Source organism: Hetaerina americana, unplaced genomic scaffold, assembly GCF_022747635.1.
Source record: "Hetaerina americana unplaced genomic scaffold, ioHetAmer1.1.p SCAF_1, whole genome shotgun sequence".
NCBI lineage: Eukaryota > Metazoa > Arthropoda > Insecta > Odonata > Calopterygidae > Hetaerina > Hetaerina americana.
The window spans coordinates 30,161,742-30,173,775 of NW_027286069.1; the positions used below are offsets into that span (position 1 = coordinate 30,161,742).

A 12,034-nucleotide genomic window follows, 5' to 3' on the forward strand; every position below is an offset into this window, starting at 1 on the left:
CCTGAAAAAAAACTGACAACCATAGGTAGAACACCTCTCTCATTTTCGAATTCTCTGAATTATAAGATGCCATATATATCGACCAAGGGTAGCCCACTGCAACATTATAACCATTAAATTTGTTGTAAGGAAACCCGCTTTAAGCGATAGTTGTTTTATAATGAAACTGCGACGCACTAACATTCATGATTGACTATTGGCGCTGGCGTCACATCCCTGCGACGTAACCAATTCCGTCTTACAGACTAGTCAGTTCCTCTGCCATCCTTTCCTTCTTCCATATAATACCCTAACCATGTAATTCCAAACCTTCTTCCGGGTAATATTAATTTTTGTAATAATTTAGAATATTATATAACCAAAACGATGCCCTGACATAAGGAAATGATGTGAGTGATATTTGCATGAAATGAAAACTTCCATTTACTAATATATTTATAACTTATTGGCTTTTATATATTTATTGAACGAAGAACAACGTAAAAGTTCAGCAAAAACCGCAAATTATTAAATGGATCTCACATTCATCACATATTTTTACAACATCTTTCAAAAAGAAATGCCAATTTTTCATAGGTAGTAATAAATATTTCAAAGATGCTTCCTTATTTTCTAGTGCCTGTTTCTACAATAAAGAAAAAGGATTTTAGTAGAATGGTGTACTTACCGTAAATGTATGTTATATCTGGTCAATTAGCAGCTGCGGGATAAGTTTTCTTTTCACTAAGTTATTTAACAAATGACAATGACTGCTGTAACCACCATTCATAATTAATGAAGTAAGTTATGACGGCGGTGCCACAAAAAAGTTGTAAAGACAATTATTATGGCTGATTACTCTTAATAATAGTGTATTGATTTCCATTGGTATTTGAGAGAGGAAATGTAAAAATGACCAATTGGGTTCCCTTATTCATCTTTATACAAAACTGCTTCATGTAAACTTCAGTTATAACTGAAAGGAAAAAATTTCTCAAAATCAAGTCAAGAGTGACACCTGAATTATTGAAAATCAATGCTTCATAGAGTAATGGGGTTATTAATTGGGCATATGTTTCTTGAGACACCTAGCCGCAGCGATGCCTTGGCCAATAACAGAGAGAAAGTCTTCAAAGGGACAGGTGATGTTTTATTGGTAATCATTCAAAAGAAAATATAAAAAAGTATCCTGTGACAAATTCTAAAGAAACTGCGGGAGATACCGCAACAGTAACTTTTTGACGGAGTCATCCGCTAATGTGCATTTCAATGAAAGTATCCTGTAATAAATTAGGTTCTATTGTAAGGTTTGCTCTACATTGCTCACGGATGAACCTTGAGAAATATCTGTACCTTATTAATACTTACATACGCAACTGAACCTATGTTTTTCATATTCATTTTTCTTTGTCGTCAGCTGGTTCCCTGTACTTAAATGAAAATGTTACATATTTTATTCCTCTTTAAGCCACCGCTAGGGTGTATGGCAGGGGGTGAATTCACAACCAGACTAATTTTGACCCGAATATGACCCAACCGCGGTCGGACAATGTTATTCTGATCTCTTATTGTTTCTGCGGGCAAAGGAATCTCAAATCTATTCTTTCTAGACTTCACCTCTTCAATTTCTTCGACATGACTTCTCATACCACAGTTCAATAAAGGTAATAATTAATGTTAAACATCACCGTTAAATAGACGTACTTCCAATTTATGCCAGGGATAACTCTATAATTCAACCTTTGCTCCATGAGGGATTCTCAGCCTAGTTTCTCTAATATTTTGGATTCGCTTCCAAGTCTATCACAGTGTGGTATCTAAGAGTGAAGGTACTGCTTACGTATTTAATCGGACTTACTCATTCCAATTCAGTTTCTTTGATGCAGGAGGCGTTCAGGAGGGAGTTCCAAAAATTCATCACTACGCACTATTTTAAGTTTAATTCTATTGCCAAATGTCGCACCAGAGTTGCATAGCATCAAGGCTATCTGGCAAAGTTGCGGTGCCCTCAGGATATCGGATGTCCTCGATGTCGCGGATATCACGGTAAACCACTGCATCGTCGGCAAATAAACGTATCTTACTAGTGACTACGGAGTCATTGTCGTAAACGTAAAATAGGAATAAAGGAGGTCCGCTGACACTTCCCTGGGGGAACCCTGAAGTAGCTTCTACTGAATTTGAGTTAACTCCATCTATCACTACTGTTTGGTCCTAACCATTCAAAAAATCTTTAATCCAACTCAGGATATTTTTATCTATGCCATATACCTATAGCTTTGTGAGTAGTTTACTTTGAGGTACTTTCGAAATCTTTCTTAAAATCCAGAAAAACCGTCTCCACTGGAACATTGCTCTCTCGTAAAATAAGAATATCATAAACGAATAGCGCAAGTACTCAAGCAGAACCTATCCTTTCGAGAGCCGTGCTGATTTTTCATTCATAACTCCTGACTATTGAGGTGTGTCACGATCGAACTAGCAACTATATTTTCCAAAACCTAGCACGAAATGGATGTGATGGAAATAGGTCTGTGTTTGCTCGGTTCTTCCCTGTCTCCGTTTTTAAATATAAGTGTTCCGTTAGCCATTTCCCAATCTCTGGGACCTTTGAGATCTTCTACAGGCTTCTTAAATAGGAATTCTAGATACGATACCATTCCCGACGCTAGGTTTTTAAATATAGGAGCGGCGAGTTGTTGGAGGAATTTATAGGCTTAATATTTTTCGGCAAACATTCTATTTCATTGTATAATATTTAAATTGTGGGCATCCGTTGTATGGTACGATTTGTGAAGCTATCGGAGACATAGGCGAAGACGCTTTGAAAGAAGGAATTAAAAAAGTATTTAATAACTTGTTATTGAAACAGTGAAGATAAGTCAATCAAAAAATCACAGCCTCATCCATGGCAATTCTTTGCTTCTGGTTGAAAAGCAAATTATCAATTAATGCTGTCCAGAACTGGTGTGTATTGGGGTTGTGATTATCCCCAGTTTTGCCTGATAATATTAAAACAATTTATATGGGATATTAATTAAGCTTTCTTGTGTTGAGGTGACATAACTACTTAGTTTTCAGTTTAGACCACAACAAGTTCACCGCTGTCATGGTAGCTAACCAACCATCCTGCAAAAGAGGGTGGATTACCTTTTTCTTTTCCAGGAACTCCCAGACCTGACCTGATTTTGGGAAGGGCTGATTGCCAGAGATCCATGACTCCCATTCCTGGCATCGAACTTCAAGGGTTTCTGGTATTGCTTATTCACTGTCCCATTTAAGCTATCAAAATTAGAATCTACTTCCATTAGGACCTGTGCTGTAGCCAGCTCATCAAAAGAAAGATGTGCATTAGGCTAACAAACAAATTCCATTTAAAAAAGGATAAATATACTCATAGCTCACCTCTTCCAAATAATACCTGTACTTCTGTGGCAATGTGATTACAAAAAACTTGAGCAGCTAATGTGAGGTGCATTTCCTGCAATGATGTTGAGGACAATTGAACCTCTGTGTCATATTTAATTCAGATCAACCGGCTAAAAGTAGTTCAGTAAATGGCAATACAGGTGGCAGTAAACGTCACATTTCGCCCAACAAGCATGACCGTCACCGCAACATGCAGTCCCTAGAATATATTATGAAAAATACGATATTCACTATTCGCCTGTTTATATGTACGCGGCAATTAAAATTACCTACATGAAGTTTTAGAAAAGGCAGACTTAATCGGTTGAATGAATCACATTTAAATTTTGTTTAACTGAAAATTATATCTAACGTTTTATTATAATTAGTACGCTTCCTTTATTATCACTGGTCGTTCTGTTTATAATTTCATGAATTTTGTCTCTTGTCGCACACTCCCTAGAGTATCAGACGTTTTGAGGAAAATTGGGTTTATGATATCATTTCTTTGGCAGAATTCCTTTGTTATATATTTAACTTGCCGACTATTCCTTAGCTTCGATCGCGCTTGCATTATGAACAAAAACCTTTGAAAATTCGAAATTTCACAGTGTGCTAAAGGGAGTAAGAAATTTCAATTTTCTACATGTCCTTTCATCTCTCTGAACACAAAATTTGAATTTATTATCGAGTACCGCTACTTTCAGAAACAAAATCTGCTAATTTTTAAGAGAGAAAATATGCCACGAAACCCGTACATAACTGGTTAAATATTATATTGTGTCAAAAAATCTAAGTAAATAGAAAGTTATCATTTGATATCAACGCACAATATAGTGCGAGCAAGGAGACTCTCTTGTGTTCAAAAGTTGCCATAAAAACATTTTCAGTTAAATCTAAATATCTTAAATATATAAATATCTTGAAAACATAAGAAATACGCAGAGCGCTATCAAAGAGAGAGTTCTTAATGCGTGTAATATGGTATAAAAAGGAGGCGGATAGGAAGCACTCCTCTATCGTCACTTAAGCAGTATGGCAGTATATATTTTTTAAGTGATAATAGGTTTTGTGATATTGTCTTCAAATTTAATGTCTAACACGTGCAACAGAAATGGCTGCATATCAAAATGGTGATCATGTGGCAAGTCCTCGCAGCAATGGAAAAACGCCCTTTCTCATCGGTGTTGCTGGTGGAACGGCATCAGGGAAGGTATTGAATTGAATTTTTTCAAAGCATTCAGTTGCCTAGAACATACTGCATTACCTGTTAAAGGCAACTACAGTAGTATGTGTAACACGCGAAGGAGGTCTCAATGTTGATACGTTGTTTTTCAGTCGACGGTGTGTAAAAGAATCATGGAAAAATTAGGTCAGGTCGACATGGATCAAACCAAAAGACAAGTAGTTTGTATAAGTCAGGACAGTTTTTACAAAAGTTTGAATCCTGAAGAGAAGCTGAAAGCTGACAAAGGCCAGTACAATTTTGACCATCCAGGTAAACGGCTTCTTAATTAAAGCAGTTTTGAGCAATTTACCCTTATATAATGTTCCGTGTGCCTCCAAAAATTATAAGCTGGTAATTCTATTTCGTTTTTCTGTTTGTAGCTGCTTTTGATGATGAACTTATTCTACACACGTTGAAGGAAATACTTGCTGGAAGGAAGTGCAAGTTGCCTGTTTATGATTACCGGAATAATATGAGGTAAGCAAGCACATTTCGTGTGTGCAATAGCGCATTGTCGATGATTGAATTATTTAATGCTGCGAAATTTATATGCTTTTCTCTGGACTTAGAAATTGGTACTGACGATTGAAGTAGGCTTAGCCTTTAGGCTAAGCGTTAAGAACCTCGTTTTAGGGACTAGAAAGGAATCACTGATTCATAGGCGATATTTAGTGAAATTGCTGTTTTATTTCTCAGACCGCGTTTGTTTTTAGGGTATTGAGTCGGCACCATACGTTGAGGATATAAACCGGAAGTTAGGTTTAGTCCGTCTAGTGTAACATCATTTTGCCATATTCACCTAGGAGAGACCGAATTGTTTCTCATGAATACGATAATCAATGGATGGCAAAGTTTCCTGTGACTTCATTATTTCACTCAGTGGCACGTAGTAAATAGACTGGTAAAATAGTTGCTATCCCCTAAAGGACTAATTGTCAGGTTAAACTGAATGACTCCCGACAACTATAAAAATAGCCAGTTTTACTTTTCATTTAAAATTTCAAAAAACGTATTTGCTGTGGATTAATAAAATTTTCTTATAATCGGTAAATGTTCCACGTACGAACCACAAATGCTATTCATAATAATTATCAGTGATGTTCTAACTTAATCCGGAGCCACATTGCAAAGGTACTTTATGAAAACAATAGATGAATATTGATTAGTAAATATTTCCTCCCACATTCTCTACCACCCTTTCATTATCGTGTTTAACCGTCACAAGAAATACATGTCCTTCAGTACAATTGATGAGAAATTTTTTTTAAACTATCAGTGAAGGTACAATTAAATTTATTGCCCTCTTAAAATATTCTTCTTCATTTTTCGGTCGCCTCTCCTCCGCCATAATAGTATTCCTTTTTTACTCTTGAAAACATTAACTATCTCATAATCCAAGAGCCTTTAATCTATAGTCATTCCTCTCTTTAAACTGTAAAACAGATTCAGAGAAATTCTTTAAGTTGCTTAAAGTTAATGCTAACAAGGCTAGTGTCACATTGTAAAACAAGTTTCGTTAACTCCACACCAGGTGTTCCTTTTCCTACTGCATCACCTGATGATGATGTGCAGCATCGAAACCATGTTCGTGAAGTATTAAATCATGATGTGGAAGTGCAAAATTTCTTTTTTACATTCATTAAAAATTCAGGAGTCAGCACTACCAATTTGTGGTTTTTTCCCAGGGTCGGTGTGAATACTGATTATTGTAGTCATTCTTAAATGTATTCCCTCTCCATGGACTATAGTCTTGACATGGTGGAGAGACTTATGCATTTGGATGACTCTTTGAGCTGTCCTGGCAGAAGCAAAGATAATTGGTCCTAGTATGATCATGCATGCCATTTAGGTCAAAAGTTAAGAGCTAAATGAAAGTTAAGTCTATACAGCATCTGCTCCTCAGGTAGGTGGCTGCTAAAGCCATCTGACCCTAGTGGGGTGGTCATTTGAGTGATGGGTATCACATTAAAAATACTATTGGGGAAGGCAGTGGGAAACAACCTAAATTAAATATTCCTCAAAATAATGATAGACAGAGTTCCGAGTTTGAGTCCTGGTAACCACTGGACCCAGATGACTGGGTTATGTGTCGTGGGAGAAGTTAGGCTTTTGTTGTCACCATCTAATGAAATCATTGCAAAGCAAAATTAGCTGCAGCAGAGAGGTAGGCACACAAGAGTACCAAACCAACAAGAATAAGGACTTAGAATGCTATGTTGATGTTGAGAACAGGGAGATTATAAAATAGAAGGCAGGGGACGAATAGAAGAAAAAAAAAGATATTTTAGGGTTGTGTAAGGTGTAAAGGAAGAATAGTAGGAATTACTAATAGAGTAATATACAGGGGATGGGAAGAGAGCCAGCGAGTGATGATGAAATATAATTACAAAGAATAAAAGCTGAATCAATGAACTTAGTCATTATTCAGCTCTACATGCCAAGAAGCAATCATAAGGAGGAAGAAAAAGATAGGTTATATGATAAGCTTGAGGGAACTATTGTCAGTATTCCCGGAAGGGAGCGTGGTAGTGATGGGGAATTCAAATGTGCTTATAGGCAAATGTAGAAAAGTTATTAAGTTTGGGGGCTGAAGCTCAAGAGGAGAGGATGCAGATACGGCTCATTAATTAGCCTTAATGAAGTTGACATCAGATTCAATTGGATAAAACAAGGGAGATGGAATGTGCATAGAAGCATTGACTGGGACAAAAATAGGAGTACCTGGAGGCAGTAAAAATTATAAGCAAGGGCAGGAAGATGGGAAGGATAGAAAAAAAGAGAACATACGAAAGAACGGATCTTGGAGGCTGAAAGTGTGACTAAAGGCACAGTAAATAGAAAAAGGACAAGAAAACCATGGATAACAGATTTGATGATTAGGAAGATAGAACAGAGAAGGAAATGGAGGAATTCAAACAGAATAGAAGAGAGTAAAAAACATCGAATAATAAACTAACAAGGGAAACTAATAGGGCAAAAGAAATTTGGCAAAGAATCAGACTCAAAATAAATTATAAATATATGGCTCTGAAAGTTAATTGGAGTGAAGAGTTCTTTTGAGACCCTTCACCTGAAAAAATATTAAGTAGACTCCATTATCTGAGAACAGAACAGGTTATCGTAAAAAAATGACTCACCAAGTAACTGTTTTTTGAAGAATTTTGTTTTCTTTTTTCTCATTTGCTAGCCCCAATTGGGGGGGGGGGGGGGGGGTAATGCCCTAACTTGCCAATCTTGAGGTTTTGGGTTTGAGTCCCTCCTAGGTTTACTCCACCTAGGGCATGGATGTTTGTGATTGTATTTATTGTAATGTATAAGGATAAGGGAAGGGGGAAGAAGGGATCTTGCCCCAGTAAAGTTATTAAATAAATACAATTTTTAAAAATTAAAGCCAGCCCCTGGTGATGCCTCTGTAGCATTCTTGCCTGCCAACGCAAGGGTTGTAGGTTTGATTCCTACCCTGGTGGGTTTTCCTCCATCTAGGGCCTGGATGTTTGTAGTTGTCTTCATTATTGTTTTTAGGGGCTAGGTGGAAGAAGGGACTATTATATCTCAATCTCGCCTGAATAAAAGGCATTAAATAAATAAAATGGACTAAATTTGTAGAGAGTACATTTGAAATGAGTACTTGGCTGAGGAAATGCTACCTCAAATGTCCTAAGGAGTTTATATAATTTTTCTTGGGGAATAAGGAAGTGTTATCTGTAATAAATATTTCATACTTAGTCAATGCACTCGAAAACAGTTTTTTTCTTATTACCCCTGAATGATTGACTATCTTAAATACTTCCCTTTCTTTTGTCTCTTATTAATGTTATTTCTTAGACAGAAAGCTAAGGTATGTGCTATAGCTTCTTTTTCGATAATGTGTCAATTTTTCCAGCTAATTATTAATTCATTTATGTAAATAATTCCAAACAAAATAACTTCTTATTATTCATGATATAGCGTTAATAATTTAATTTTTTAATTGAATTGTATTTTATTTTTAAAATTAAAGTTGTATTAATTCTGCATATAATTGTGGTTGTCATTGGCCATATATTGGCCCACAAAGAGTTACCTAATCATCCATCAGTTGCCTAAGTTTGTGTTTGTGCTGAGAAATTTCTATATGAGCACTTCCAGGTTTGTTTTTGGGTTTATTAGTAGAATTACACTTTTCTAATACAGGTTTAAAAGTACAATTGCAGCAGAAAGCAAGGTTCTTTTTTATAGGAGGTTTTCATCAAGTACTGATGAGTGGTAAATTAGAATTGATGTATTAGGGGACCAAATATTCATGGGAGAGTATGCTCAGGAAAAGTAATGAACTCAGGAATCGATCCTTAATTTTAATGTGTATATGTATGGAGTTGGTGTATCATTATGTGTAAAATACGATGACTGCTCCAGCAAAATTTCAAGTGATTGATTAAAGATGTGGGAGATATATTCATTGAAGTGAAATTCTATGAAAATGTTTCTCTTTTTAGAGTTGAGGGGCAAGAGGTGACCATATATCCAGCAGATGTTGTATTAATTGAAGGAATTCTGGTATTTTATTTCCCTGAAATACGGAATCTTTTTCACATGAAGCTGTTTGTTGACATGGATTCGGACACAAGGCTAGTTAGAAGAGGTGAGTGAAAATGAATTAAGAATAAATATTTATTTATGAAACTCAACTGATTCAGACTACACAGCAAGGAAGTTTTGAATTCTAATATCAAAACAGATACAATGGTGCTTGAAGTTGATGACGTGGAAACACGGTGAAATACATCATTCCAGTAAATATCATGAAAAAATACAGTTGTATCTGTGTTTTAAAAGGAAAAGTAATTTATTGCCCTCATGTCTCCCAAAAAAACCAAGAACATTGTCACAATTTGTTGGAATATTGTTTTGGTGAAAATATTATCATCTGTTTAGTTTTCTCAATAATTTATTTTAAAAATTTTTCCTGGGCAAATTTCTGCCAGTTAATATTCATTGAATTTATTTTATCATGCCTAAAATCTTTTGCTTCAATGTCTTCTACAATGCCAACTTTATTGGTTGTAATTTAAAGAAGTTTAATTTTATATAAAGAGGGCAGCCGAAGAAGGGCATACAATCGCTCAAATAATGCTGGTTATTTTATTTATCACTTATTTATAAATGCATTTTATATTAAACTTCTATCAAAATTTTATTGATTCATGTTGGTAGTAGGTTTACTTCAATTTTCTCTTTCGGATCCACATGTAAGGGTTGTCTTTTGATTTTTCCCTACCATGAAACCTGGGAACCATTTTCTAAACTCTTTAGTCAGTGCCAATTCCTCTATAAGTACTTTGTATTGGTGTTAAGTGCTGTAATATTACTCAATTTAATGTTGAACTGTGATCAGTCTATAAGTGGTAATGCATTGATCATAAATAAATAAAATGAAAATATCATTGTTTAATACCTCTTAAATTATTTTTTTTTCTATTAAGATTTTAATGTAATGCATTGATTTATTAAAAACAGAAAAGAAATTTTAAAAATTTATTTAAGAATAAGATCTCCAAATAAGTATAATTTTTGGCTGGTACTGTTGTAGAGCACTAAGAAGAGGGAACCAAAGACTATGATGGCTGCAGGATTCATGGAATTCACAGTGCCTTTCCCTTTTCTTCAAAGTACTTAAATACTCTGTATTTTTGGCCGTCGGTAATTGTATTCTAATTTCTGACCCAGGTTTTGACTCTTACAAAAGTTCTTGACAAAGCTCCCAGGAGGTCCCATAGGTCGTAAGTTCGATTCCCACCTAGGTGTGTTTTGATCCACCCAGGGCTTGGGTGTTTGTAATTTCTTTAATGTATGTTTTGGGATGAGGTGGAATAAGGTTCTATAAAGTCGTTAAATAAATAAATAAGAGACTTTGAAAATATTTGTATAAATTGGATTATAATAAAAAACGTTTTGTTTTCTGGACTTGGTTAAGTTTATATCATTCATCAAATAAGTGTGTTTTTATTAATTTGTAGCCTGAATTTGGAAGCTCTTCCTTTCACGAACCAGCCCTCCGGCCCAGAACCTTAGTTTAGCCGCAGGTTCATTCTAAAACATATACATGAAATCAGAACAAATGGGTGGCTAATTAGGAGCCATCTAGGCAGACTGATTGGCAAATGTGCGATTCCAGGAAGAATGTACATGTGGTGGACAGTTTAAGGTACATATTGCATTCAAAATCCTGAAGGCAATGTCCCTTGTCAAAACGTTTGAGGAGATGGAGACCCTAACTCGGTGAAAGACCCTAGAGGAATATATTTAGCCTAATGCTAGTGTTGCAATGAATTCGTTCATCCAGCTTAAACCTGGTGCCTGGGAAGAGGTGCAGTCCTGTAATGGCACCTTGTTGCGCCATGACATCTGCCACCGATGAGTTTTCAGATTGACACATCACAAATGCCATCCCATTGAGCTCCACAGCTTTGTGTTTGCACTTCACAGGAAGGCATCAGCATTGGGGTCTCATTAATTTTCATTGGTTTTGGACATGGTTGAGGATATTGTACAGGAAATTTGACTGACTGCTACTGCCAAATTTCAATCTTTGTTGCAGCAACAAACAAAAGGAGTTTCGGAAAGAAGTTAGGAGAGCTGGTGTCAATTTTTAAAGGAGTAAATCATTGCCATCACCTGTAAATGGTTTGACTTTTGCTTTAAGTGCCACCAGTTTTGTCTACTGAAAAGGCTACATCACTAATGCACATGTCATTGCATTGGTGACTCTGTATTTATGTTATTTCAAAGTGCATATCCACAAATATCCAACTGATTTTGGTGAATTTTATGGAAGGAAAGATCAATCTTGAACATCATTTTGTTTATTGATTGAACCCTGAAACATATCGGGAGAAACGCTGAGTCAAATTTTTCTTGTGTTCCATAATTAACAGTTCTTAGGGATATACAGGAGCGAGGAAGAGATTTGGACCAGGTTTTGACTCAGTACACTACGTTTGTGAAGCTGGCCTTCGAAGAATTCTGTTTACCTGTGAGTAGATTCTTCTGTAGTTGTAGTAAATTAATTAAAACTTTACTACACTTTACTACATTCTCTTTCCTTCCCTGAGATTTTCAAACTTTGATAACCCTATTACCATTGATGACTTTTGCAGAAAATTTGAATCTAATTATTGGGTGCCTTTCAGTGAATAAATGAACTTAAGTTGCAGTTATAACTCAAATTTGGGTTTGCCCTTATGGTGATGGCCAGCATTGTATGAATTCCTGAAATCTAGAAGTAAGAGAATCTTTGGGAAACCCATGATCACATATAAAACTCAGCATTTGGGTGACAATATTTACCTTCAGAAAAACAGTGTCTGAAGGATAGAAAAACTATTATTATAGCTTTTTACTCTTTGAAACCTTATATTGTAAAACCTCATTCAGATTATT

The 12,034-nt window shown here is 35.7% G+C and overlaps 1 protein-coding gene across 2 annotated transcripts in view; it reads left to right on the forward strand.

Moving 5' to 3' along the window:
- Nucleotides 1-4,356: 4,356 nt before the first annotated feature.
- The window catches only part of Uck (Uridine-cytidine kinase), a 34,382-nt gene continuing 26,704 nt past the window's right edge, over nucleotides 4,357-12,034 (forward strand). For both annotated transcript variants that reach the window (XM_071587680.1, XM_071587670.1), the window contains exons 1-5: nucleotides 4,357-4,600; nucleotides 4,726-4,885; nucleotides 4,996-5,092; nucleotides 9,091-9,236; nucleotides 11,530-11,627. In XM_071587680.1, the coding sequence (XP_071443781.1) occupies nucleotides 4,502-4,600; nucleotides 4,726-4,885; nucleotides 4,996-5,092; nucleotides 9,091-9,236; nucleotides 11,530-11,627 (600 nt within the window). In that variant the 5' untranslated portion in view covers nucleotides 4,357-4,501. The remainder of the gene's footprint in view (nucleotides 4,601-4,725; nucleotides 4,886-4,995; nucleotides 5,093-9,090; nucleotides 9,237-11,529; nucleotides 11,628-12,034) is intronic.